Source organism: Zootoca vivipara, chromosome 12, assembly GCF_965207765.1.
Source record: "Zootoca vivipara chromosome 12, rZooViv2.hap1.1, whole genome shotgun sequence".
Taxonomy (NCBI): domain Eukaryota; kingdom Metazoa; phylum Chordata; class Lepidosauria; order Squamata; family Lacertidae; genus Zootoca; species Zootoca vivipara.
The window spans coordinates 53,796,514-53,821,952 of NC_142595.1; the positions used below are offsets into that span (position 1 = coordinate 53,796,514).

General features: G+C 53.1%; 2 protein-coding genes across 3 annotated transcripts in view; one reads left to right on the plus strand and one right to left on the minus strand.

Annotated features, from left to right (window-relative positions):
* Positions 1-82: 82 nt before the first annotated feature.
* On the plus strand, positions 83-17,336 carry ARRB2 (arrestin beta 2). Of its 2 annotated transcripts, XM_035135348.3 has the most exons (16): positions 83-289; positions 2,355-2,413; positions 2,928-2,958; positions 5,507-5,567; positions 6,713-6,757; positions 8,818-9,014; positions 9,501-9,560; positions 9,757-9,824; positions 10,503-10,638; positions 11,648-11,732; positions 11,916-11,988; positions 12,526-12,663; positions 14,100-14,183; positions 14,965-15,047; positions 15,211-15,265; positions 16,336-17,336. In XM_035135348.3, exons 2-16 carry the CDS (start codon positions 2,355-2,357, stop codon positions 16,430-16,432), a joined length of 1,272 nt encoding a protein of 423 aa, XP_034991239.2. In that variant the 5' UTR covers positions 83-289; the 3' UTR covers positions 16,433-17,336. The 2 variants fall into 2 exon arrangements, with proteins under 2 accessions (XP_034991239.2, XP_034991240.1); XM_035135349.3 differs by lacking the exon at positions 2,355-2,413.
* Positions 17,329-25,439, minus strand: part of LOC118094737 (uncharacterized) — an 11,195-nt gene continuing 3,084 nt past the window's right edge. The window contains exons 4-11 of the mRNA XM_088654888.1: positions 24,216-24,306; positions 24,052-24,127; positions 23,741-23,814; positions 23,237-23,467; positions 22,071-22,133; positions 20,473-20,569; positions 17,914-17,986; positions 17,329-17,825 (exon numbers count right to left, since the gene is read on the minus strand). Of these exons, the coding sequence (XP_088511014.1) occupies positions 17,794-17,825; positions 17,914-17,986; positions 20,473-20,569; positions 22,071-22,133; positions 23,237-23,467; positions 23,741-23,814; positions 24,052-24,127; positions 24,216-24,306 (737 nt within the window). The 3' untranslated portion in view covers positions 17,329-17,793. The remainder of the gene's footprint in view (positions 17,826-17,913; positions 17,987-20,472; positions 20,570-22,070; positions 22,134-23,236; positions 23,468-23,740; positions 23,815-24,051; positions 24,128-24,215; positions 24,307-25,439) is intronic.

The following is a 25,439-nucleotide window of genomic DNA, read 5'->3' on the forward strand; positions in this document are numbered from 1 at the left end:
CTCTGCACATGCTCGGGGCCTCTCTCTCGCTCCGCCTTCCCCAGCGGGGGGGGGAAATCTGTGTCGGCGCCCGCTGACGTCTCCCCCCTCCCCACCCCGCCTCCCGGGCCAGCCCTCGGATTGGCTGCCGAGGCTCCCACGTGACCGCGGCCCGGAGGCCAGCCATGGCTTCACTGTGGTCCGCTCCGCCCTGCAGCCCGGACTCGGGTCTGAAGCAGTAGAGGAGGAGGAGGAGGAGGAGGAGGAAGGCGAGCGCAGGCGGCGGCATGGGGGAGAAGGCGGGAACCAGGTAGGGAAGGGACCCGGGCGCCCCCCAGCCCCACGCACGCGCATCGGCTGCTCGGGAGGGAACCCAGGAGTCCGAGCAGCCCCCCGCTGCGCGCGCAAGGGGAGCCCAGGCGCCCCCTCTCCCCGCCAAGGGACCCAGGAGTCCGACACCCCCCTCCCCCCAAGGAGGAGCGGAGTCTTGGTCTCAGACTCCCCCCTCCCATTCTGCTCTCCGGGACTCTGGCTTCCTTCTCCGTCCCCTGACAAAAGCGCCCCAACTCGAGGGGACCCAGGCGTCCGAGCGACTCTTCAGGACTTCTCCCCCCACCCCACCCCTTCCCTTCCCTCTGGAGAGCCCAGGTGTCCTGGCCGCTTGCTGGAGCCTCCCAGGCGTCTGGGTCCCAGATGGCGCAGAAGGGCTGGGGGATCTTTTTTGGGGGGGGCGGGGAGACTTGGCTGCAACGTGGGGGACCCCGGGGCCCTCTGAGCGAGGAGGCATTAGGGTGCCAGGCCCGGGGGGGGGCTGGCAGCTGCCCCAGCACCCAAAGGCTTTCCTGCCGTTTCCCCTGGGTGGGGGAACCCCCCCTTCTATGCCCAGCTTGCATTTCTATTCCCAATGGTTCTGGAGGGGGGTGTCCTTTCTTTTTCTCCCCCTTTGCTTTGGGTGGGGCAGAAAAGAGAAGTTACTTTTCTCTCTCTCTCTCTCGCCCTCCTCTCCGTTATTTACTTTTATTAGTTGGCTATTAACCTCTTCCCGGAGCCTGGCAGGAGTTGGCACCAGAGCCCCATATGTTGTGGGGCAAGAGGGAGGGAGGGCTGGCCACGTCTGCCTGTGTACACACAACACACACACACACACACAGAGCTCGGCCTCTGGATCCAGAGGTGAGAGGGTGCCCGACCCGCCAAGGCAGTTCTTCCCGTTTATTAGTTGCGTTTATCCCCTGCCTCCTGGAGCTGAAGGTGCTTCTTCAACGCACACAACAACCCTGCGAGGCCGAGAGGCAGAGGCCAACCTGCTCTCTCCAAGGCCCTCATCCCAATTCCATTCACACAACAGCCCTGCAAGGCGGGTGCAGCACCCCAGGCTCACCCCCCCCCCCAGTCTTTGGGCGGTAATCGAACCCAGGTCTGAACTCTAACCACTATGCCTGCTTTTCTCAACTCACTTCCAGACACAAAGCCCCCCCCCCCCGGATTATTTTCCAGCGCTGCACTGAGGGGGAGGGGGGACAGAACGAAAACGGCCCATTTATAAGGAAGCGGTGACTCTCCTCCCCATCTTTGCGTGAAAACAGGAAGTCATCTGCCGGGTGACATTTGGAAGAGGGTGTAAATAACTTTCTCTGCTCTGCACCCACCATCCCTCTGGACAGCTCTGGTTCCACTCTGGCAGCCCCCCCCCCCGAGACGGCCCAGGATGGAGGGTCCTGCCCTGACATGCAACAGGACGCAACGCCGCTCCCTGCGGTGATGGCCCTGCAGAGCTGCTGGCCCCCCTTGAACTTCTTAGAAAGGAGGGGGAGATGGCAGGTCTCTGTGCCCCCCAGGCTTTCCTGCCCCACTGAAACTCCAGCCAGGGCAGAGAAAATCCCCCATCGGGCTTCTATAGGGCAGGGAGGGAGGTGTGTGTTGGGTTTATAAGGGGGAACCCTGCCCCACCTCTGCTTACAAACCTCCAGTGAAGGAGAGCCCAGGCAGTAGAGCACGAGACTCTCTGTCTCAGGGTTGTGAGTTCGAGTTCCACGTTGGGCAAGGGATTCCTGCATTGCACGGGGTGAGGCCGGATGACCCCACAGGGTCTCTTCCAGCTCTAGATTCCGAGGTAGAAACACGGGCCTTTTCTGATCTTGGGAGGAGACGGTTCAGGGGAGGGGTCCCGAGAGCCTGTTCCCCACCCCCTTTCTCTCCCCCTTTGGGGCAAGAGCCCCCTCCCAAGGAGAACAGGATATTGGGAATAAGTGCACCGTGTTCTGAAATTCTCCTGCATCACCACCCAGTTCCTTTTAAGGGCTCAGAGGCAAGGATTGGGGGGCAAGGAAAGAGATGGCTGGTTTATTATGATTATTATTACCGTACTTTTTCAGATGGGGCTTATGGGGGCTTCCAACCCTGCGATTTGTGAGCTCAGTGGCACCTGCTCCAGGTTCGAATTCTGCAGATGGCATTTCCAGGCTGGGGGAGACTCCTGGCCTGGCTCCGTCAGGGCAGAACAGAGCTGGCGGGGACCCCCAGCGACGGCCTTGCCCTGGACCTTGCTCTGTCTCTGCTGGGCTGGACCTCCCCCCCCCCCCCCGCCATGCCCAGGCTGGAAAAGAGGTTCCCCAGCGGGGTTTGCCCTCACCACCCAACCCCCTTGATAACAGGGTAACAGCTGCTCCCGTTGCTGCGGCAACCCTCAGGCACCTGGTCCTGATGCGGTTCCCACGGCAACACATTGTACTAAGCCCTGCTGGTGGTGGATTTCTGTTCCTGGGGGAGAGAGGGAGCTGTCCTGAGAAAGCATTGGATAATTTAACGGTGGGGAGAGGAGAAGGGGGTGGGGGGACGGTGTTTCTTTTTGGGGGGAGTCCCACTTGTAGGGTGGGGGGAGATGCTGCACGCGCCCCACTTATCCTAACTGCCTTGTCCTCTTTCTCCCTCTCTGTCGTTGGAAACAGGGTTTTCAAGAAGTCCAGCCCCAATTGCAAAGTAAGTGACCCCCTTGCACCCGGCTTTGCCTCCTCCCCCTGCAAAACACCCCCTTCCCAGTCCGATGGGTGCTGTGCAAATAATAATAATAATAATAATAATAAGCAGCAGTAGTATTCCCTCCAAAATCCGGCCAAGCCCAATTTCTACCCCCTGAGTTTGGCGCCTGGGCCAAAAAGGCACGTTTAACGGTTTATTCGTGTGGCCTCCTCTCTCTCTCTCTCTCTCCCCCCATCTCTCTCTTTGTGGGTTTCCTGTCAGCCACCCTCCCCCTCCCAGCTTCCTTCCTCCCCAACAGGCAAGCACAAGTCTCAAACCAGGAACTGACTCCCGCCTGCCGCTGCCTCTCTTTCTCCCCGCTCTGCGCACTCTGCTTCTCCCCCCCCCACCTGTCAGTCGCCCGAGAAACACCCCCGCCCACCCCCTTGATCTGATCACAGACTCAAATTTGCGGATGGCGCTCCCCCTCTCCCTGCCACATCCAGCAAAAGGGATCTCTTGCATTAGGGTCTGGCTGGTGGATCAGGCCCACGGCCCACTCAGCCCAGCATCCTCTTCTCACAGTGGCCAACCAGATGAAAGTCACACACAAATCGAGGATTCGATCTCAGGAGCAGCTTCTGCCGTCTTGGGGTTTCCAGTTTGCTGCCTCTGGAGGCAGAGCTTATGCATATTCCATTGCATTTAATGTCCATCCACTAGTCTCCTCCATGGTTTTTTTTTAATCCATCCAGGTTTGTGGGCCATTGCTGCCTCCTGTGGCAGGGAGTTCCGCAGTTTAACTTCGCATGGAGAAGGACTTTTTTCCTCTCTCTCCTGCATCTTCCAACATTCAGCTTTGTTGCATGTCCACAAGTGTTATGAGATAGAGGGAAACTTTTCCCTGCCCAGTTTCTTTATGCCATGCATAATTTTACATACTTTATAAGTTGATTTTATAAACTTAGTTGCACAAGAACATCCCCCCACCGAAAGAGAAAAAAATTCCTTCCAGTAGCACCTTAGAGACCAACTAGGTTTGTCATTGGTATGAGCTTCCGTGTGCATGCACACTTCCTCAGATATCAGGTATCTGATATCTTCTGAAGAAGTGTGCATGCACACGAAAGCTCATACCTATGACAAACTTAGTTGGTCTCTAAGGTGCTACTGGAAGGATTTTTTTAATTTTGTTTCGACTACGGCAGACCAACACGGCTACCCACCAAAAGCGATCTCTCTTCTTGCTGATGGGGTGTGGGAAGAGGCTTCTTGTGGGGGGGTGCAGATGGGGGGGCTGGCTTTACAGGGGGGCTGAAGGAGAAGGGAGGGCGCGGAGGCGATGAACTGGAAAATTCAATTTTTGAGCTGGTTGCGGGGGGTGGTCTTGAGTGCCTGAGAAAACCACTGTTGGTGGAAGGGAGGAGGGAAGCGCCCTTGTGGTGGTGGTGGGCTTTTGTTTGGGGTGGGGGCAGCGAAAAAAGCGTGTGGGTGCCAGCCCTGCTTTCAGAACACCTGGCTGGAATCCTGAATCTTGGGCAAGGCAGCTGAGAGGCAAGGATGGAGGCAGGCAAACACGTGTCTTTTCTTTCTTTCTTTCTTTCTCTTTCTTTCTTTCTTTCTTTCTTTCTTTCTTTCTTTCTCTCTCCATCTCTCTCTCTCTCTCTCTCTCCCCCATTGCCCCCCTTTCTCTCTCCTGGTTTATTAGGGGGTTGGGCTAGATGGCCCCTGGGGGTCCCTCCCAAGCCTCCAATGCTTTGCTCAATCTGGGTGAGGAGGACGGCGCTTTGTTGACTCCTGGAGTCTCTGTGGTGATCCTCCCTCCCTCCCTCCCTCCCTCCCTCTCTGTGGGGCAGCCAGCAACGCAGACTCCTGGCAGGGTAGGGCAGCCAGAAAACGCTGCAGGCCAAACAGCCTTTGGGGCTGGGGGGGGGGAGGAGTGAAGGGGGGGCAGCTGGGATCAACGGAGGAAGTGGGGAGGGCAGGATGGAACCCCTGGAGCTGGGCCAGATCCGGTGCGAGGTGCCTCCTCTGGGCGTGCGGGTTTATCGGAAGCAGCTCAGCAGCCAGGTGGGGATCTTTGGGGGGTGGGAGTGGGGTGGGGTCCTGCTTTGCAGGTTATGGATTTGGGGGTGGGAGAAGGATGGTGGGGCTGGAAGTGAGCTGGGGGGGCAGTTCCAGGTCTTGGGGGGGGGTGAGGAGAGGACGAGGGACCTTGGCTGCGTGGGGGGGCAGGTGCTTGATGTCACAAGGTTTGGGGTCTTTCCAGTGTCCCATTGCCCTTGTCTGTCCCACTGATATAGAATCAGAGATTTGTGGGTTTGGAAGGGCTCCCCAGGGGCCACGCAGGAACCGCAACCAAAGGATCCCTGACAGACACCCCTCCCCCCCCGACCTCTGCTTAAAAATCCCTAGGGAATCCAGGAATTGTAGAGTCGGGCGGGGCTCCCGAGGCCATCTAGCCCACCCCCCTGCCATGTTGGATTGGGGGCTTCCCTAGAGAGGCCCCCCATGGAGGGAGCTCCCTTCTTGTCTCCACCTAACCGGGCTCTGCCTCTTCTCCTCCCAGCTCACCGTCTACCTGGGCAAGAGGGACTTTGTGGACCACCTGGACAGAGTGGACCCCGTAGGTGAGTAGGGGGCAGGGGGGGCAGAGAGCCCCTGGGGCAGTCGGTGGTGCAAGGGGGGAGCAGGCCGCTCTTCCTCCAGAGGAATGCTTGGAGAAGAGGAAAGTGAGTTAAGCGGTGGTCCCTTCCAATTTCTTTGGGGTGCGTCAAAGTCTCCCCGCCCCCCCACTCCATTCAGGCGAAAATGCCTTTTTAAAAACTGCACTTTTAGACCACTTTATTTTCCTGCAAGGAGCTCAAGGTGGCCAAGACTGCAGGAAGGCAGCGACTGGTCCCGGTGGTCGCCGGCGGGGGGGGGGGGCACGGCTTCCAAGTCTGAGCATTTGAACCCAGGTCTTTTTTTTAAGCCCAAGGGCTTTAGTAGCGCTGTGCTGTTTTGTTTTAATGGCACATACTGTATTTTCATAGGCATGGCTTTCAAATATTCTTGCAGTTCTGTTAGAGTTTGATTACATTTTTCGACAGTGATAGTAGATGATAGGAAGAGGTATACCTTAATAAATTTGGATCCAGATTGCAAAGCGATAGAACTCAGCATCAGAAATGCAGGCGGCGATGAAATTGCAATTTAAATAAAAATAATAATAAATTGTCCAGTAGCACCTTAGAGACCAACTAAGTTTGTTCTGGGTATAAGCTCTTCGTGTATCTGAAGAAGTGTGCATGCACACAAAAGCTTATACCCAGAACAAACTTAGTTGGTCTCTAAGGTGCTAGTTAGAGCACCTTAAAAAGGAATTTTTAAAATTCATTTATTTATTTCGACTGCATCAGACCTGAATCTAGTTGTGTCTGTGTGTGTGTGTGTGTGTGTGTGTGAACCATTTTGTGGAACCAAATGGAGAGAACCTTCCCCTGGAGTGAAAAGGGTCCCAAGTAAAGGCTATTGATCTGTTATCAGATCATCAAGTCTAGAACAGGAGTCGGGGGGGGGGGTTGGCTGGTGTGTGTGTGTTGCTGTTTGGGCTGTACCAATCCAGGGCGATGTGGGTGGGAATGGAGGTTTGCATCCCCCCCTTACCCATAGCTGCCAAGTTATCCCTTTTTTAAAGGGATTTTCCCTTATGCTGAATAGGCTTCCTCGCGAGAAAAGGGAAAACTTGGCAGCTATGCTTACCCCCCCCTCTGTTTCTTTTCTGCCCCCTTAGATGGTGTCGTTCTGGTGGACCCCGAATACCTCAAGGACCGGAAGGGTAAGTAGGGGGGCAAGAAAAGGGGCTGATGCTTGAATTTTTGGGACACTGATTTTTACTTGTTTGCCTTTATGTATTTATTGTGCATTTTGTATGGGCACCAAAAATGGCCGGCGCCGACAATGGAAGTTGCATCTACACATGTCCAGAAGTGCGTAGGCGCAACTTCCTGTGTCGCTTTGCCCATCTATGGGCACCGAAAATGGCCGGCGCCGACACCGGAAGTTGCGTCTACGCACTTCCAGACATGCATAGACGCGACTTCCGGCGCCGGACATTTTCTGGGTGGCTCCCAACCAAATTAGTGATAATAATAATAATAATAAAGCAATAAAACATCAGACATTAAAAACTTCCCTAAACAGGGCTGCCTTCAGATGTCTTCTAAAAGTCAGATAGTTGTTTATTTCCTTGACATTTGAAGGGTGCCACTACTGGGAAGGCCCTGTGCCTGGTTTTACAGGCTCCAGTCCTTAGGATGCTCCAAATTGCTCAATGTCTGATCGTTTGAGGAGCTGGGGGGGGGGGGTCGGGCAGCAGAGGAGACTTATCTGGGAAATTCTGTGAAAAAACGGTCAACCTACAAACGCATTTTTCCTGTTCACACGTGGTCAACACGTTCTCCACACCATTCCAAAGATAATTCAGTTCAGAGTTTGATGATCAATCATTCTGCGCATGATTAGAGCAGCTGGAAGTGTGACAGGAAGATGACTCGGATTTTCTCTAATTTCTACTCCCCATCTCCCACCCTAAAGTTCTTCTAACGACCTTGCCAGAGAAAAGAGACAGTAGGTTAATGACCCTTGATCGTACTAATAGATTTGCTTCTTCCTTTGGGGAACTGATAAGAAGTGCCATGCTAGGGGCGGAAATCAGATGACTGGAGGGCAATGAAAATTGCATTGCTTGAACATGTTATGTTGGTCACACATACCTCTCCCTCCCCATAGCAAATGAAAAGGAAAATGTATGGTTTTTTTCCTCTTCTTTGAGGTTCTTAGCATTAAGATAACGGGGTGAGATGTTACCTGAAATGTGTCATATATTCAGTATTTCTTGTGACCAACGAAACATCACAGCAGGCAACTTATAAGAGGGTGTGTCCCATGAACCTCCTTTTAGGACCGTCATAATTCCTTCCCTGAGAATTTAATAAGCATTAGGACTGCAGTTTGGACCATACTATCAGTAAAGGTAAAGGGACCCCTGACCATTAGGTCCAGTTGTGACTGACTCTGGGGTTGCGGCGCTCATCTCGCATTATTGGCCGAAGGAGCCGGCGTACAGCTTCCGGGTCATGTGGCCAGCATGACAAAGCCACTTCTGGTGAACCAGAGCAGCACACGGAAACACCGTTTACCTTCCCGCCGGAGCAGTACCTAATTATCTACTTGCACTTCGTGCTTTCGAACTGCTAGGTGGGCAGGAGCTGGGACCGGGCAACGGGAACTCACCCCGTTGCAGGGATTCGAACCGCCGACCTTCTGATCGGCAAGCCCTAGGCTCTGTGGTTTAACCCACAGCACCACCTGCGTCCCTATACTATCAGTACATGGCATCTTATAGCTCTCAGGAAGTTTGAAACATATAGGTAAAAATAAAAATAAATAAAACTTTAAGAGAAAGTCATTATCCAAGTGTTACAGGTAAATTCTTGAGGCTGCAGAACCTTTGCCACAGTCAAACACACCTTTTAATTGCAATAAAAGAAATTAAACGACAGCTTCTTGGTAATTTTTGCAGAGAAGTGCCTTGCCACGAAAAGAGGTCCACTGGAGTTCAAAAAACATTAGCTTGGAGGGAACCAAAACATGACGTGTCAAGGAGCTTGCCAATGTGACGTTGGTCACGGCGGAATCACCCGCGTGGGGCGTTGAAGCACCCCCAAATTTCTGTCACCAAACAGAAGTAGTGAAGCCCTTGCTTTCTGCAAAACTGCAAAATCCTAGATGCCTGGGGGGCGACCGTTTCCTTTTTTCTGAGCATGTCCTTCCCTTTGGCTCCAGGGCTGTGTGGCATCGGAGGGGCCTAACCGTGTCCCCCTTCTTCCCTGGCAGTCTTTGTGACGCTGACCTGCGCTTTCCGCTACGGCCGCGAGGACCTGGACGTGCTGGGCCTCTCCTTCCGCAAGGACCTCTTCCTGGCCTCGTGGCAGGCCTTCCCGCCCCCCGAGGAGACTGCCGAGCCCCTCACCCGCCTGCAGGAGCGGCTGCTGCGGAAACTGGGGGCCAACGCCCACCCCTTCAGCTTCATAGTAAGAGAGGGAGGAAGCCCACCCAACCTTTTCACCCCTAAATTCCTGCATTGCGGCGGGTTGGGCTAGAGGCCCTTTGGGGGTCCCCCCTTCCAACTCTCTGCAGTTCTCTGGCTCTATGATCATGCCATTACTGTCCCCTTACAGATTTCCTTTCCATCCCCTGTCACAGAATCAAAGGACTGTCAGGTTTGAGGGGAACCCAAGGGGCATCTAGCCCAACCCCCAGCTTTGAAAGTTGCCGTGGAAGGCACCTGCTGAATTTTCAGTGGCAGGGAGTTCCGCAGGGTGGGGCTGATGGCGCGGCTACTTTGGTTTCTGGTCTCCGTTTGTGGGGTGGAGAAAGTGGCGAGAGGGGAAAATGGGGGGGGGGTGTCTGTGTGCTGGGACTCAGAGGAGAAGCCCTTGGGGTGCCATGTTGGTGACCCCAAAGTTGGAGTTGGGGGGGAACTTTTTCACTGCTCTATTTCTCTCTGCGCCCCTCAGATCCCACAGAACCTGCCCTGCTCTGTGACGCTGCAGCCGGGTCCAGAGGACACAGGAAAGGTAGGGGGGTTTCTGAAGGGGTGGGGGGCAGATTTTGGGGGTTCAGGGGAAAGAAAAGGATGCAGCCTTGTGGATTCTGCCCTGAAAGCAGCATTAGGGGCAGAGCTGCTTATGGGGCAGCTGGGGGGGGGACACACGACAGGACCAGCAGTGTCACTAAGGGACACACACACCCCCCGCTTTCCCCCTCCTCCAGGCTTGCGGTGTCGATTTTGAGATCCGGGCTTTTTGTGCCAAAATTCAAGATGAGAAGATTCACAAAAGGTGAGCCAACGTCTCAGGGCTGTTCTTCATGGGCAAACAAATCCTGTGGCTGAGAAATTGCAAAAAGCAAAACAGATGTATTGTTATTTTTGGTGTTATGTAGCCCAGTCTTCCCCGCCAAACCCCTGGGAGTTTTCCTAGAATGGTAGAGTTGGAAGGGGGCCCCCGGGGTCATCCAGCCCAGCCCCCGGCAATGCAGGAACTGCGGTTGATCAGGGAAGGTTGTGGGGCAGGGAGATAAGGCTGTGTCCTTTTCTGTGAAGCCCCTTGCCCCCTTTTCCGGCTGCTTTGCCCATGGCAGGCTCTGGGTTCAGATCTCTGGCAACACGTCCAGTTCAGGCCAGAAAATACCTTTGTCCCAGAAACTGTAGGGAGAAGTGTTTGGCCCAACTCTGTATTTAATTCTTTACTATTTGTTTTTCCCCTCGATTTATATACTGGCCTTTATCATGACCCCCTTCTCTCGGACTTCCCTAACTCGCAGGGTGGTGGTGGGGGTGTGAAATGGGGAAGAGAGCTCCTTGCGATTCCTAAAGGTGGGCTGACGTTCATGCAATGGATTAATAGGGCTTTGAACTGCCCCCTCCTCACTCGCCTTGGGGAGAACCCAGGCATCCTGGGCCACAGCCAACTCCTCTTTCAGCCACTCTCCCTTCTTGCCCCCCACCCCACCCACAGGAATTCCGTCCGCCTGGTCATCCGGAAAGTTCAATATGCCCCGGAGAAGCCCGGCCCCCAGCCCATGGCCGAGACCACCCGCCACTTCCTGATGTCCGACCGCTCCTTGCACCTCGAGGCTTCGCTCGACAAGGAGGTATTTTTTTTGGGGGGGGTTGCGATGCACATAGGTGCATTTGCGGTGTGTGTGTGTGTGAAATGTGCTTCTGACTGAGACCCTGCGGACCCCCGCCACCAGTATTGCAAGAGTCGCAGTAAGGAATCCGGGAGTCATAGCTCAACCCCCTGCAAGGCGGGAACCGCAGCTCAAGACTCCCTTGGCGCCCAGCCTCTGCTCAAAAGCAGCCCCAGTCTAGTCCCCATCTCCCCCACCCCCAGCAATAGCTGCCCCCTCCCCACAATGCCCCACCTGCAAGTTGCTGCAATGAGGGAAAGGCCCTTAAAGCCGATTAAAACACACCCCAGTATCCCCAGGCTGGTCTGAGCAAATCAATGCTTTTAAAAATGGTTGATAATTTTGATTTTTTTAAATTGATATTTAAATTTGCTGGAAGCCACCCAGAGTGGCATAGAAATAATGTATTACTATTACTACGGTATAATTTTAGAACAATTTTGTTTATGAAAGAAAAGAGACGAAGAAAATATGTGAGAAAGAAGATGCAGAAATAAAATCAGTACATTTCCATACATTGAAATAAATGATGCTCTATCCCTGATAGAAGTGTAGCTATTCAAAACCTAATACGTTCTTTGCAAACTCATTCCAAATATCACTATATTAATCCAAACCAAGTATCTGTTGTCTGACTGTCAAGTTCCACACCGTAGGCGTTTAGTTCAAGAGAATATTCTCCCCGGAGTATTTTCGCTTTTAGGAAGCTCTGAAAAAAGGGTCAAGAGGCAGTGAGTTCCAAAGATGGATCTCTTTCAAATGCAGAACTCTTGGCAGCCATGGTTCATTTAGAGAGTCTCTGGGGTCACAGGCTTCAAGGTGGATGTTCCCCGCTTTTGATTTGGGGGGAGGGTGTTGCGAGAGAGAGGCAACTGGTCCAAGGGGGGTCCTGGGAGAGTGGGCTGTGTCTTCCCTTTGAGGGCCCTTCCTTGGCCATGTATCCTGACCCCCCCTTCTCTCCCCCCTCCAGCTTTATTACCACGGGGAGCCCATCAGCGTCAACGTTCACGTCACAAACAACTCCAGCAAAAGTGTCAAGAAAGTCAAGGTGTCCGGTAGGAAGGGGGGGTCCCTGCGGAGCTGGGTGGGGCCACCTTGGAGCATTTTTTGGGGGGGGTGCGTGGGGATGGAGCGGCCAGATGAGGACCCCGCCGGAACACCCCCCCCAATTTGGCACTCCATGGACCTGGCTTCCTCTGGACAGTACCTGACGCTTTTCCTTCCTCCCGACCCTGCAGTGCGGCAATATGCAGACATCTGCCTCTTCAGCACAGCCCAGTACAAGTGCCCCGTGGCCCAAATCGAACAGGAGTAAGTATCCGGATTTGGAACTGGGGCTGGAGCGATGGGATGCGGGGTGTGTGTGTGTGATTTCGGAAAACGCAGCCTTGCCTTCGTCGTCTCCCCAAGTGTAGAAATGTTCTGGGACACCCTTCTCTCCCTAAAAGCTCCAAGGGAGACTCCACCCACCCCCAGGGGGAAGCTGCAGCACTGGGTGGAGCTGGGTGGGACTCCCAAGGCTCATCCAGCCCAACCCTCTGCAATGCAAGAGTCTCAGCCAATGGCGTTTTGCATTTTGGCACTGGCCTGACGTTGTCCCCTGCACCCCAGCTTGCAATGGGGGTTCGTGGAAGGGCTGTCACTCAGTGGTTAGAGCAGGCAGTTTCCGGGTTTGAGCCCCAAGGGAGGAGAGGTAATTCTGCATGACGTGGGCTGACAAACAGCCTTACTCGGTAGAAAGCAGCTTGCGGCGTCCCTGCGAGGTGGGCCGTGATGGGCTGGCAGGAATCTTGACGCCGCTCTCTCTCTCTCTGTGTGTCTCTGCTTGCCCTTGGCTTCCTCTGCCAGCGACCAAGTGGCCCCCAGCTCCACCTTCTGCAAGGTCTACACCCTCACGCCCCTGCTCAGCAACAACCGGGAGAAGAGGGGCCTGGCGTTGGACGGGAAGCTCAAGCACGAAGACACCAACCTGGCCTCTTCCACCATGTGAGTCCTGCCCCCCCCCCTGCGCCCCCATTCCGGCAATTAAACACCCCTGAACTCCCGGGCCGGCTGGCAGCAAATACGCCTTGGCATTGTTCTGTCATGGAAGGGGGGTGCCCAGGGGTCATCCAGTCCAACCCCCCTGCCGGGCAGAAATTGCAGCTAAAGGATTCCAGGATTGCACAGGAACCAAACGGGGGTTGCAGCCCCCCCGGTGGGTGGGAGGGGGGGCAGGAGGTTCCTTGGGGGTGTGCTAAGAGGCAAGAGGGCAGGGAATATTGGACTTTGCAGAGCTGCTCACCCCAGGATTGATGGCGCTCCGTGTAGCAAGGTGCTCTCCTTCTGGCTGCCCTGGGTGCAGGCTGCTGACTGGAGGGGGAGACCCAGTCAGCATACGACACCTGTGCTGGCTGCCAATTGGCTCCCGGGCCGAGTCCAAGGTGTTACTCTTAGTATATAAAGCTCTTAACAGGGGGTTGGACTAGATGACCGCCGGGGATCCCTTCCAATTTGACGAGGCTGTGATTCTGACAACTTGGGGGCAGCTTATCTGCAAGATTGCTTGACCACCCTTATTTTTATGCATAAGCCGCCTTGAGTCCTGTCAGAGGAAAAGGTGGGGCATAAATACATTAATATTAGTTATTATTAATAATAAATGTGGCAGCATCGACACTTTCGAACCCCTGCCTCTTGATATCCTCCCGCACAACTGCCTTCACTGTATTCTTTTTGGTGCCTGCTGAACACGTTCCCGTTTGAGACAAGTTTGCACAAGTTTCAGTCTATTCTGCTGCAGTTTTAAATTGTGCTTGTAGTGTGTTCCATTGTGGTTTTGCAATTTTTGTGACAGTTTTATGGTTTTGATAAACCTCTCTGAGGCATTTTCCCTTTGCAATCAAGCGGTATACAGTGGTACCTCAACTTACAAACGACTTAAAAACCGAATTTTTCAACTTACGAATGGGGGTAATGGCCACGCGCTTACGAATGTCTCGACATCCGGAAAAAACCCGCAGCGGTTTTAGATAGGGTTGCTTCGACTTACGAATTTTTCCGTTTTCAATGCATTCCTATGGGAAATTGCGTTTCCAATGGCCTTTTTCAACGTACGAATTTTTCGACTTATGAAGGTGCCTTCGGAATGGATTAAATACATAAGTCGAGGCACCACTGTATAAATTTTATGAAGTAAATACAGTGGTCGTTTCAGTTGGATTAATCTGGCAATTAGCTGCTGCTACTGCTCTGAATCTTCTTTTCGGAGGGGTGGAGCCACTGGGGGTGAGTTCATGGCACCGAGGAGGCGGAAGGGACCCCCAAAAGTTTGGGTAAAAAATGTGAGCGTAGGGAAAAGGGGAGGCATTGTTCTTTGCAGGGTCCTTGGGGTGTTTCTAGGTCAGAACAGCCTCCCCATTTCTTTTTCCTTGGCATTGCAGCGTGAAGGAGGGTGCCAACAAGGAGGTCCTGGGCATCCTGGTCTCCTACCGGGTCAAGGTCAAGTTGGTGGTGTCCCGGGGAGGGTAAGTATGAGTATCGGGTGGGTTGCTCTTCTTCTCTCGTTGTCGCCATGCCCCCCCCCCAAATCCCAACTCGTCTGTTGCAAAAGAGGTGTTTGGAAGAGAGACTCCTGCTCTCTAGTAGCAGAGTTAAGCACAATGGTTCACTCCAAGCGCATTTAAATTTGGTTAGATTTTACATTGGCTCTCGCCCACTTTCAAACAAACACCTAGGCTAGAATAAATCACAGGCACTTGGCATTGCAGATAAGTGGATATTTTGGGGGCTTTGCAGAAGTTACAGCCAACAAGTTGCAGTAGTAAAAAAAAGGGGGGAGGAGTTTCCAATCGATCTAAAAAGAAGAGAATAAAAAGGATCGTGCAATATTTGGGGTTTGCAAAGATGCAAAATCTCCCCAAAAAGATGTAAAATCTCCCCAAGGAGTTGCAGCAAACCAAGGATTTGAAGTAGGATGCCAATGGAAGATAAGTCGGGAAGTCTGTGTAAGATTAAAATAAGAGTTGTATAGATGCAATGTGCCAAACGAAAAATGATTAAATAACTAAATATGAACACCTAAAAAATAAAAAAGGCATCTGTTCAGCTACTGTGAGGGCAGGATGCTGGACGAGCCTCATCCAGCAGCCAGACATTTCAGATGACAGTATGGAGCTTCCAGGTCCAGAGGCAGTATATCTCAGTTCCCAGGTTCTATGAGGCATTTGGCCCTTTGAGGCCAGGATGCCTTGGGCCTGATCCCGCTTGCAGGCTCTTCTCATGATCTTCTCCTCCCCCGCCCCCCAGGGATGTTTCCGTGGAGCTGCCTTTCGTCCTCATGCACCCTAAGCCACCCGACCAGGCCTCGCCCAAGTTGCAGCCTCAGCTGGGTAAGTCTCTGAATGGGAGTGCAAGCCTTCTCCTACGGGATGCCACCCCAGAGGCAGCTGTGCTCGTTCCGAGTGGAGGGTGGGGTGGGAGACGTTTCATGGGTCAAAAGGGGCGCCTTGCCTTGGAGAACGAGGAAACTCACGCTCCCCGTTTCCCTTCCAGCCGCCCCCGAGACGGACGCCCCGGTCGACACCAACCTCATTGAGTTCGAAACGAAGTAAGACAAGTCTGACCCTTTCCCTGGGGGGCTCAGAGGCCAGCACCCACAAGGCCCTGCTCTCGGGGGGGGGGGGAGGTAGGAGGTAGCCAGGCTGTGCCCAAAGGGTCTGCCTCTCTCTCTCTCTCTGCCTAGTTATTTCCCACTCAGCCCAATTATTTAGTATTATTATTGACTTATTTTTATTCCCAGCATAAGAAGGCAAGATGGAAACCCAAAATGCATAATAAAAACAAAGCTAGCCAATAAGCTGCCTCCCCCTCTAGCAACAGATCGAGGCTCTTAGGATTATTACATTTATGCCGGCCCTTTCCTCCAAGTTGCTCAAGGACATGTGCCTTCTTCTCTCCCTCCCCTTTTTATTCCCCCCCAACAACAACCCTGCGAGGGAGGTTTGGGGCCCAAGTCACCCAATGGGCTTCATAGCCGCTTTGAACCGGCGTCTCCCCAGTCCGAGTCTAGAACTTACAACACATTTCCGTCTTCCATTCCACAAGTTGGAGTGGCTTCTTTTTTTATATAGGGCAGGGCGGAGCCCCCAAACCACCTTTGAGGACTTCTGTGGGGTGACTGCATTGCCATCTAACACTTGGGGGGTGTTCAACTGGGGTGGGGGGTTTAAAAGTGGAGAATCTTGGTCAGCGGTTGGGGCATGGAAAGGAGAACCCACAAGGAGGGGGGGGACAGCTGCAAGGGCCCCCAAACCCACCACCCACCCCCGTGTCCAGGGCCCAGGAAAGGAGCTGGACCTTGGGGTCTTGCACAGGGAGCTCCCAGTGTGGTGCAGTGGTCGGAGCACCCGGGTTCAAATCTCTGCTTGGCTGTGCTGCTTGCCTGGGGGTCTGGAGGGGGCCGGTTTCTCCCTTTCAGCCCTAGCCTACCTGGCAGGGTTGTTGCTTCACGCACCACCTTGGAGGAAATGATGGGATGTAGGAATGCGGGGAAAGAAGCAGATCTTTTACAGGTGAAAGAAAAAGAAAATCCACCATTTTTGTGCATATCCAAAGCAGCCTGACTGTGTCTCCCTGTTCTCTCCTTTCCTTCCCCCCCCCCCACAAAAAACAACCCAGCTACGGGCAGGACGATGACATTGTATTCGAAGACTTTGCCCGCCTGCGCCTGAAGGGGCTGAAGGACGACAAGGAAGACGACGACCATTTTTGCTAGGGAGGGAGAAACGCCCCCCCCTCGCCACCACAGGTCCAGCCAAGTTTGGGGGGGGGGAGCGGAGAGAGAGGAAAGAGCTGAGAAATGCCCCCCCCCGTATGGATGTCGCCTCATCCTCTACTCCCCCCTCCTTTCTTATAGGAGCCATCACCCCCCCCCTTTGCCTTGTGTCTTCATGCTGTATGGGGGGGGGGCTTTTAATGTGACTAAAAACGGAGGGGGGAAGGGGCCACCGCTTCACCCCCCCCCCCAGCTTTTAATCTTTACCTGCTGCTGCGTATCTTCTCCACAGATGGATTTTAACGCCACCGTCCTCGTCCGTCCCCCTCTCCCAAATTTTTGTCTAACGCACTGGAATCATATATTGGGCATTATCGTCTGACTGTCGTATCCCCACCCCGAAAAAAGGACCACGTTGTGTGTGTCTAATCTCTCTGGGCAACCCCCCCCACCTGCTCTTTATATAAATGTTTTATTTTTAAATGCTATTTTAACTGGTTAGGGAAAACAATTGGTCAATTGAACTCTCTCCTCTTTCCCTTAAAAAAAAATCCATTGGGGCTGGGAGGCATCTTCTGTCTCCCCCCCCTCTCTTTTTCAACAAAGCCCCCCACCCACCCACAAGGAGATATGCCTCTGCTGGCCATGGGGAGTGTGAGCTGAGCCCCACCCCCACTGCCTGGGATTGGGGACCCCTCCCCGTGCCCCCAAATGCAGAAGGGGGCAGGTGTGTGCCAATGTCTCTGTGCTTTGTGCCCAGTCCCCCCACCTTTGCAGGGCTGCCCCTCTGTACAAACAGGTGCGGGGCAGGCAATGCGTGTAAAAAGAAGTAAAAAAAGGCCATTATTATTTCTTATATTGTCTGAGCAGAGAGCAAGAAATGAATTAAAAAGTGGTTAACAGATGCCTGGAGGTTTTTATTAAGTGGTTTGAGCATTAAAAACGGTGGAAAGGGGGCTCCTGTGAAAATAGCACCCCCTGCCAGAGATTCTCAGATCTGCAGCAAGGACTCCCCTCTTGCTGCACCGCTGTGGGGCTAGACGCTCCCTGACCCCCCCCCCGCAGAAGAAGAGCCATGTGGGGCTTTCGATAGCTGCCCATCCGGGGGGGGGGGGCTGAGGCCACACCACCCCCAAAAACTTGTAGACTCCTGGGTTGTGGGGTGTGGCTAGCTCCCTTTTCCTGAGCAATTCACAAAACCAGCACGCTCTCCGTGACATGCAGTCGCGGCTGGATTTCTCCCCCCCCCCCCACCCTGAGGTCCAGGTAAAGAACCTGGGTGCAATTGCAAGCGTGCTGTGACCACTGAGCAAGCCCACCGACGGCCGTGCAGATGTTCCTCGGAAAGGGCCAGGCTGCATTCACAGGGCGGGGGCTGCCTCAGGAATCGGACCTGTGGCGAGAAAGAGAGGAGCCAAGTGAAGGACATGGAGAAGGTTCACTGCCCCCCCCAACTCCCCAGGAAGGAGGGACAAGGGTACCTGCAGCCCCGCGCTGACCCAGAGGGGATGAGGCCTGGGGAGGGCTGGACTCGGCTCGCCCTGCTTCTGAAACCTAGAAGCAGAGGAAGGAGGAGCTCTAGGAACTTCAGGAATGAGGAGTTGGGAGGGACCCCAAGGGTCCTCTAGTCCAACTTCTGCAATCCAGGAATCGCAACTCAGGAATCCCCGACAGGTGGCCCCCAAAACAGCTTGAAGACCTCCAACAAAAGACAGGAAGGTTCTTCCTGATGTTAGCTGGAATCTCCTTGCCTCAAGTCGTCTCCTCTGGAGCAGGAGAAAACCAGCTTGCTCCGTAGCAAAAGGAAGAACAAGGAAACAGTGGGGTCACTTAGAGGAGAAGATGGTGAAATGCGAACAGGGGACAGAGAAAGGGCAGAACTCCTCAATGCCTTCTTTGCCTCAGTCTTCTCCAAAAAAGAAAACAACGCCCGACCTGAAGAATATGGAGCAGATGATTCAGCAGGGGAAACACAGCCCAGAATAAGTAAGGAGGTAGTACAAGAATACTTGGCTAGTTTAGATGTATTCAAGTCTCCAGGGCCAGATGAACTACATCCAAGAGTATTAAAAGAACTGGCAAAGGTGATTTCAGAATCACTAGCAATAATCTTTGGGAATTCCTGGAGAACAGGCGAAGTTCCAGCAGACTGGAGGAGGGCAAATGTTGTCCCTATTTTCAAAAAGGGGAAAAGAGAGGACCCAAACAATTACCGCTCAGTCAGCCTGACATCAATACCAGGAAAGATTCTAGAGCAGATCATTAAGCAAACGGTCTGTGAGCACCTAGAAAGGAACGCTGTGATCACTAAAACTCAGCATGGGTTTCTGAAAAATAAGTCATGTCAGACTAATCTGATCTCATTTTTTGACAGAATTACAAGCCTGGTAGATGAAGGGAACGCTGTGGATGTAGCCTATCTTGATTTCAGCAAGGCCTTTGACAAGGTGCCCCATGATATTCTTGTAAAGAAGCTGGTAAAATGCGGGCTAGACAATGCTACCATTCAGTGGATTTGTAACTGGCTGACTGACTAAACCCAAAGGGTGCTCATCAATGGCTCCTCCTCATCCTGGAGAGTAGTGACTAGTGGGGTGCCACAGGGTTCTGTCTTGGGCCCAGTCTTATTCAACATCTTTATCAATGGCTTGGATGATGGGCTTGAGGGCATCCTGAGCAAGTTTGCAGATGACACCAAATTGGGAGGGGTGGCTAATACCCCAGAGGACAGGATCAGACTTCAAAATGACCTTAACAGATTAGACAACTGGGCCAAAGCAAACAAGATGAATTTTAACAAGGAGAAATGTAAAGTACTACACTTGGGCAGAAAAAAAATGAAAGGCACAAATACAGGATGGGTGACACCTGGCTTGAGAGCAGTACATGTGAAAAGGATCTAGGAGTCTTGGTAGACCACAAACTTGACATGAGTCAGCAGTGTGATGCAGCAGCTAAAAGAGCCAATGCAATTCTGGGCTGCATCAATAGGAGTATAGCATCTAGATCAAGGGAAGTAATAGTACCACTGTATTCTGCTCTGGTCAGACCTGACCTGGAATACTGTGTCCAGTTCTGGGCACCACAGTTCAAGAAGGATACTGACAAGCTGGAACGTGTCCAGAAGAGGGCAACCAAAATGGTCAAAGGCCTGGAAACGATGCCTTATGAGGAACGGCTTAGGAAGCTGGGTATGTTTAGCCTGGAGAAGAGAAGGTTAAGGGGTGATATGATAGCCATGTTCAAATATATAAAAGGATATCATATAGAGGAGGGAGAAAGGTTGTTTTCTGCTGCTCCAGAGAAGCGGACACGGAGCAATGGATTCAAGCTACAAGAAAGAAGATTCCACCTAAACCTTAGGAAGAACTTCCTGACAGTAAGAGCTGTTCGGCAGTGGAATTTGCTGCCAAGGAGTGTGGTGGAGTGTCCTCCTTTGGAGGTCTTTAAGCGGAGGCTTGACAGCCATCTGTCAGGAATGCTTTTAAGATGTTTCCTGCTTGGCAGGGGGTTGGACTGGATGACCCTTGTGGTCTCTTCCAACTCTATGATTCTATGATCTTTCATGGAACAGCCCATCAGATACCAGATGATGGTTCTCATCTCTCCTCCCAGTCTCCTCTTTCCCAGGCTAAACATCCCCAGCTCCTTCCCCCATTTCTCACAAGGCCTGGTTTCCATCTTGGCTGCCCTCCTCTGCCCATGTTCCAGCTGGTCAACATCCTTCTTAAACTGGACTCCAGGTGGGGTCTGACCAAGGCAGAATAAAGCGGTATTATTCCTTCTCTTGATCTGGACACTCGACTCCTGCTAGAATAGCATTCACCCTTTCTTGCTGCTGCATCACGCCATTCGCTCATGGTCTACCAAGTCCCCTTGATCGTTTTCAAGATCACAATAAACACAAGATCAAATGGTACGAGAATGCATTTTGAAGCTTTCCAAGAAACCTTCTGCCCTGGAAGACTATCGCCTGAAAGGTGGAGCACAGCTTACTTGAATAAATACACACACACACCCAGCCACAACCCCACACCCACCTTTGGGCTGCTCCCACCTTCTACACTGGTTTCCTCGCAAGACGTGCTGAAGGTGTTGTCACTTGGGGACGATTCTGCAGCTGCCGGCCTGGGAATCCTGTGTCGAGAGAGAGGGGCAGACTGTGTTTGGGGGAGGCAGTGGGATGCCCCACTTTCATAAGAAAAAGTGGGGGGCTTTCAGAGCAAAGGCAGCTGCTGTTCAGAAGGCAGGGCCAGCCTCTGCAAACCGGCTCTTCTTAGAAAACGACACCCTGCTTTCCCCACAGAGGGACATTATTATTATTATTATTATTATTATTATTATTATTATTATTATTATTATACTATTTATACCCCATCCACCTGACTGTGAAAAACAAAACATTCTATCTAGTCTGTTCAGTCTAGACTCTCCTCCCTTGGAGGTTTTTAAGCAGAGTCGAATTGAGTGATTTCAATACCACTTAATATTTTAAATACATCTCTAAGCGGTCTACCAAAAACAGGCAACTGAAACTGTTGCAAAAATACAGATAGGCTTGAGTCTTTTTACAATAATTCAAAGGTTTGGTGGCCGCCTGCCATGAATGTTTCAGTTGCAATTCCTGCATTGAAGGGGCTGCACCAGAGCCCCCCCCCCCGCTGCCCTTTCCCGCCTTTCAATTCTGTGATTTATTAATTGCATTTTTATCCTGCTGCTGCTGTTTTTTGTTTTTAAGACCTAAGGACCAGACCCAGGATGATCCACACACACACACACACACACACACACACACACACACACACACACACAGCGGTCAGCCAAGATGCAGGATCCCAGTGTAACAGACACAGGATAATTCTATTATTATTGGTACTACTACTAATTTTGAGGGCCTGGTCCATAGAGAAGGGCTGGGAAGCTTCAGGGGCCATCATCGGTTTCCCACTGAAAACCAGAGGTGCTTGGGGCCCAGGGACGGTTGAGGAAAAGCCAGGTGCCCCCAGGACTCCCCGGATTGGCACCGTGATAAAGGGTGAGGTGCAGAATGCCCACCTCCCTTCTCAAAGCAACCCCAACACTACAGCTACCTGGAGCTGGGAATGGCTCCCCCCTCTCTATAAGGGAGGCCTTGAAGCAGTTGCCCCCTCCCATCACAAAGCAGGGGACAGCAAGGCACCCCAAAACCTTGTGCCAGGACTGATAACGCCCCCATTTAAGGCCCCAAGGGGAGCCCTGCTGGATCAGGCCAATGAGGGCCCATCATCCTGTTCTCCCAAGGGCCAAATGCACCAAAGAACTGAGGAATCAAGGTAGACAGCCTCTGGAGCTGGAGGTTCCACAAGGACATCAGGGCAAGCGGGATCCAAGCACAAGGGCAACTCTCCCCTCCTGCAGCTTCTGGCAACTGGGATTCAGAGGTACAGCCGCCTGCCATTGTGGAGACGGAGCAGGCCCACCGATGGCCCATGAATTTGCCTTGTCTCCCCCTTCCACCGCTGCCCCCTGCGGGAGGGAGTTCCACAGTTCAATTACGTGCTGTGTGCCAGAGTGGCCCAGGGAGCTTTGAGGCCGAGCCCCCCTAGAGAGAGAGAGAGACACCTGCTTGCCCTCCCTCAGAAAAAGGAGACAGACTCACATGCCGGCCACTTCCCTTGCCTCCTGCAGCTTCTCTCGGAGGCACTGGACTCTCCGCTGATACCTGGGGGTGGGAGGAAGCCATCATTAACAAACAATTAAACATTAATAGAATTTATATATACGTACTATATGTACGCTCAGGAACAACATACCCAAGGACCACCTCTCTCCCTATGAACCATCCCAGATCCTCATCTGAGGCTTTCTTCGTGTGCTGCCTCCATGAGAAATCCAGAGGGTGGCAATAAGATAACATGGCCTTTTCTGTGGTGGCTCCTCATTGGTGGCATGCTCCCCCCAAAGTGGTTCGCCTGGCGCCTTCATTGTACCTAGGGCCTCTGTATGTCCGTATTTTCCCGGGACACGTCCGGAAATCGGGCTCTCTGAATGGCACCTGGACTATTTTCAATTGGGGCCTAAAAATGTATTCATTTTGGGGGGCGGGGGGAGAGACATTAAAAAAAAAAAGCCTCCCCCCCATCACACATTTTTAGGCACCAGGCAGAAACTCCCCTCTTCTCCCAGGCCCTTGGCTAACTAACACCCTGTGTCTATTGCCTTTGTGTTTTTATCTTGTACAGTGGTGCCTCGCTAGACGAAATTAATTCGTTCCACGGGTCTTTTCTTATAGCGAAAAATCCGTCTAGCGAATCCCATAGGAATGCATTGATTTTTTTTGATTTTTTTTTTGCCCATAGGAACGCATTAATTGAATTTCAATGCATTCCTATGGGAAACCGCGATTCGTAAAACGCATTCGTCTAGCGAGGCAACCTCTGCTCGAAAAATCCTTTCGTTAAGCGAAAATTTCGTTAAGCAGGGCATTCGTTAAGCGAGGCACCACTGTATTTTATTCTGTGATCTGCCCAGACACCTTATGACAAAGGGCAGGATATGAATTCTAACTACAATCGTACCTTGGAACCCAAACATCTTGGCACTCGAACGTTTTGGCTCCCGAACGCCGCAAAACCGGAAGTGAGTGTTCCGGTTTGCGAACGTTCTTTGGAACCCGGGCGTCCGACGGGGCTTCCTGCAGCCCATTGGAAGCCGTGCCTTGGATTCCGAATGTTTTGGAATGGATTCCGTTCAGCTTTCAAGGTACGACTGCACCTGCACAGCTACACGCAGGAGCATCTTTCTGGATAGAGCCCCTCCGCTCACCGGTCGCGCTCCTCGTTGGCCTGGTTCATGCGGCCGGCCTCCAGCGCCTTCTCCTGCACCCAACGCGCCTCGAGGTCCTCCCTTTTCCGCTGCGCCTCCTGCATGAGTCCCTGCGCCTCGGCCAGCTCCCGGCGCAGCCCCTCAGCCTCCTGGAAAAGCGCCCAGGCCTGGCACTGTGCCTCCTCATGCTGGCGGGTCAGAGCAGCCAAATCCTGGGCCAGGCACCTCATCCTGCAGAGGGGCAGAAAGCACCGGATCCCAGAGCATGGAGGGACACCCCGGGGTCATCCAGACCAACCCCCGGCAATGCAATATTTCATTTTCTAACATTTTGTGGGCATGGTGCCCGGCCTCCTGGTGAATTTTGCAGCAAAGACGGGGAAGGAAGGAAGAAAATCCGCCGGAACGCAACGCTGGCGAACCAGATGCACCCCGGCTTCTTTAAAAGGCCGAACCCCATTCCCCTCCCACAACTGGGGGGGCCAGAGAGACCAAGACTCCTACTTTGCCCGCTGCTCCTTGTTCTCTGCCTCCGTCTCCCGCAGGACGTCTGTCAGGAGGGCGACCTGCTGCCGCAACTGCAAAGCAAGCACAGCGTTTATTCATTTCTCTCCCAGATTTGCACACGACTAATTTTGTCCCGGGAGCAGAGGTCGGGTGGCTGTCTGTCAGAGATGCCAGCCTTGAGATTCCTGCACTGCAGGGGGGTTGGCCTAGATGACCCCTGGGGAAGCCCCTCTCGCTCTACAATTCCATAATCTGACGAAGCCACAGGAGATGGACCTGATCCAGGCCCTTGCGGAGCCTCAACTCACCTCCTCCCTCTCTCTCCGGACATCGATCAGCTCCATCTCCTGCTGCACCTGGATGGAGGCCAGTTTCTGGGGGGGCCTGGAAAAAGCCAGAAGAGGACCCCCCAGTTCAGCAAACGCCCATCCTTCCCCCCCCCCATGCCAGCACCTCACCCTGGTGCACTCACCGGCAGGACCCCACGGCCGCCGGCCACTGCCCCTCCTCCGCCGCTGCCAGGAGGGTCTGCATAGCATCCAGGCAGCCATGCAGCTTTTCATCTGGAAGAGCAAGAAGGAGCCTCTCAGGAGGGGGCTGGGAAGGAAGGGGGTCTCTGGGAAAAGGGGGAGAGAGCAGGAGCTATTAGAAAGGGCAACCCCACCCCAGGCCTCCACTGCCCCGCTTGCCTCTCAAAAGGCTGAGGAGAGTAAGCAACTTCTTCACGCTGCATGCCATTAACCTGCGGAACTCCCTCCCACAGGAGGTAGCAAATGGCCACCAACCTGCATGGCTTTAAAAAGAGAATCGGGCACTTTCGCAGCGGAGAACGGGCCTATCAGTGGCTACTAGCGAGGATGAAGGCCCTTTGCTGGAAATTATGGGGAGAGCTGCTCTTGTGTTTGAATCCTGACAGGCGGCTTTCCATCAGAGGAGTCTGGGTGGCTGCTGCGAGATCCGGAAGTTGGGCTCGGTGGCCCTGCTTTGGCCCCTCCAGCAGGTGGTTCTTATGTTCAAGTCAATGGTTGCCAGCAGAAGGGGCCCTACGGGTCATCCAGCTCAACCCCCTGCGGTGCAGGAATCACAGCTAAGGAAACACGCAAGCCAATGGGTGCTGTGGTTCAGCCTTCACCCACTTGGGGGCTACTGGGAGTTGTAGTCCAGCAACCTCTGGAAGGCACCAGGGAGGCGAGGGCTGCTGTAGCAGTTGCAGGATTCTGCACCAGGCAGAGCGGCAGGAAGATGAGCTCAAAGATCTTATTCCTACTTTATGGCAGCGAAGCGGCCCTCCAGTCCTTTCTGCCTGGCCCTCGAAACTCTTGCTAGGCTACACGCCTCTCTGCTCCTGCTTTATAGCCTCTCAGCATTTTTGTCTAACCAGAAACTATCCTCAAGCTCCAAAAGATGCGGGCCCAGGGTGTGGCAGCGGCAAAAAAGGCCAATCCCCACACCAAGGATCCTTGGGAAAGGAATTGCAAACAAAAAACATGCTGGTATAATTAATGAGGTTCTGCAAATCAATGATGTGACTGTATCTCTGTGTGGTTCTGGTTGTCTCACCTGAAAAAGGATATTGCCAAGTTGGAGAAGGTTCAGAAAAGGGCCACCAAAATCACTATTATGATCAAGGGGATGAAGCAACTCCCCTTTGAGGGAAGGTAGCAGCCTTTGGGGCTTTTAGTCAAGAGTAAAGTTG